General features: G+C 40.4%; 1 protein-coding gene across 1 annotated transcript in view; it reads left to right on the top strand.

Annotated features, from left to right (window-relative positions):
• The window catches only part of LOC104996517 (dedicator of cytokinesis protein 11-like), a 10,811-nt gene extending 9,787 nt beyond the window's left edge, over positions 1-1,024 (top strand). Inside the window, exon 3 of the mRNA XM_010850804.1 lies at positions 69-1,024. Coding sequence (XP_010849106.1) covers positions 69-262 — 194 coding nt within the window. The 3' untranslated portion in view covers positions 263-1,024. The remainder of the gene's footprint in view (positions 1-68) is intronic.
• The last annotated feature ends 308 nt before the right edge of the window (positions 1,025-1,332 follow it).

Raw genomic sequence — 1,332 nt, 5'->3', positions numbered from 1 at the left:
AAGTCTGTCTTTCATTTACAAAACACTTTTAAAAAGTAAATTTACTTCACTGCTTTTTATTTACACAGAATTATTCCCTAATGGATGTTCAGCCTTCAAGAAAATTACTCCCAACATAGATGAAGAAGGAGCGATGAAGGAGGATGCTGGAATGATGGATGTCCATTATAGTGAAGTAAGACTCCAGGGCCTGCATTGTCAGTTAGATAAATGTAACTTCTTTAAATATATTTACGTTAAGAAACTATTACAGCTAACTTAATTTGAAAGGTAACTAAGGGTTGATGAACTATAAGGACTAAAACTACCCAGGGATCAGATGTGCCTTTGTGGAATGTGGAGCCCTATCTCTGCAACAGTTCTTACTGTCTGGCTTTAGAAATGTACCATGTATCATCATCCAATCACCTTTCAGTAACCAGGTCACAGGTACCATACTTAGAACACATCTCCATAAAAAATAGAGTTAACAATGTAACAGCTAAAGAGAGGAGGCTTCCAGGTGTTTTAAAGATGGAAATTTTCTGCTCTGAGCTTCATATGGATGGTAAACAGCTGCTGTTGTCACTCACTCAATAAGGCTTTGGACTTGGTGATAGAAGAGATATAAAATAATTAGATACGGCTGATCCCTGACCTCCAGACTCTACCTAAAAAGACAACCCACCTACACAAAATGGAGAAAGGCAAGACAGTGCCATTTGAATAATACAGACAATAGGCAGAGTCAAAGGTGAGAGATACCTTTGGGCTGAGGAGAGTTAGGACTAGAGAGAGCTTTAAAGAATGAGGATACCCTGAAGTCATTTCAGCAGCAGCGGAGAATAGCTGGGATAAAAGTTAAGAGGTGGGAAAGTGTAAGGCGTATTTTAGGGGGCAGAGTGAATGGATCATTGTGGCTAAGCCATTGGGTTCGCATAGGGAAGAGTAGTACTGGAGGTCTGAATTTGAGAAGCTTTGAATGTCTGGACTTTATTGATTAGAATGTTGAATTGCTGTCAAAGGTTTTTGAACAGAATAATAACAAGATGAAATGAAGCAGGAGGAAAGGTTAAGTTGGTGGTAATGTGGGAAATGTACTGGAGGTCGATGGATGGTGGCTGGGGTCAGAGCCTGGAATGTGGGCTGCCCTGAGTGTCCAGTTGTGAAGCAGCCAGGCCTAAACCCAGCTTGTGACAGGTTCAGGGACCACTGAGGAAAAGAGGAGACTTGCTGGCTACGTAGGAGAAGAGTCAAATGTAACACTGAGATTTCAGGTTTGGATATTTATAGAAAAATGATGGATGGACGATTTTATAGGGAAGGTGATGAATTCCATTTTTTGATGAGTAT

The sequence above is a fragment of the Bison bison genome, unplaced genomic scaffold (assembly GCF_000754665.1).
Source record: "Bison bison bison isolate TAMUID 2011002044 unplaced genomic scaffold, Bison_UMD1.0 scf7180017851460, whole genome shotgun sequence".
Taxonomy (NCBI): domain Eukaryota; kingdom Metazoa; phylum Chordata; class Mammalia; order Artiodactyla; family Bovidae; genus Bison; species Bison bison.
The sequence above is the reverse complement of the archived record's forward strand: the minus strand, read 5'-3'. Positions and strand labels throughout refer to the sequence as shown.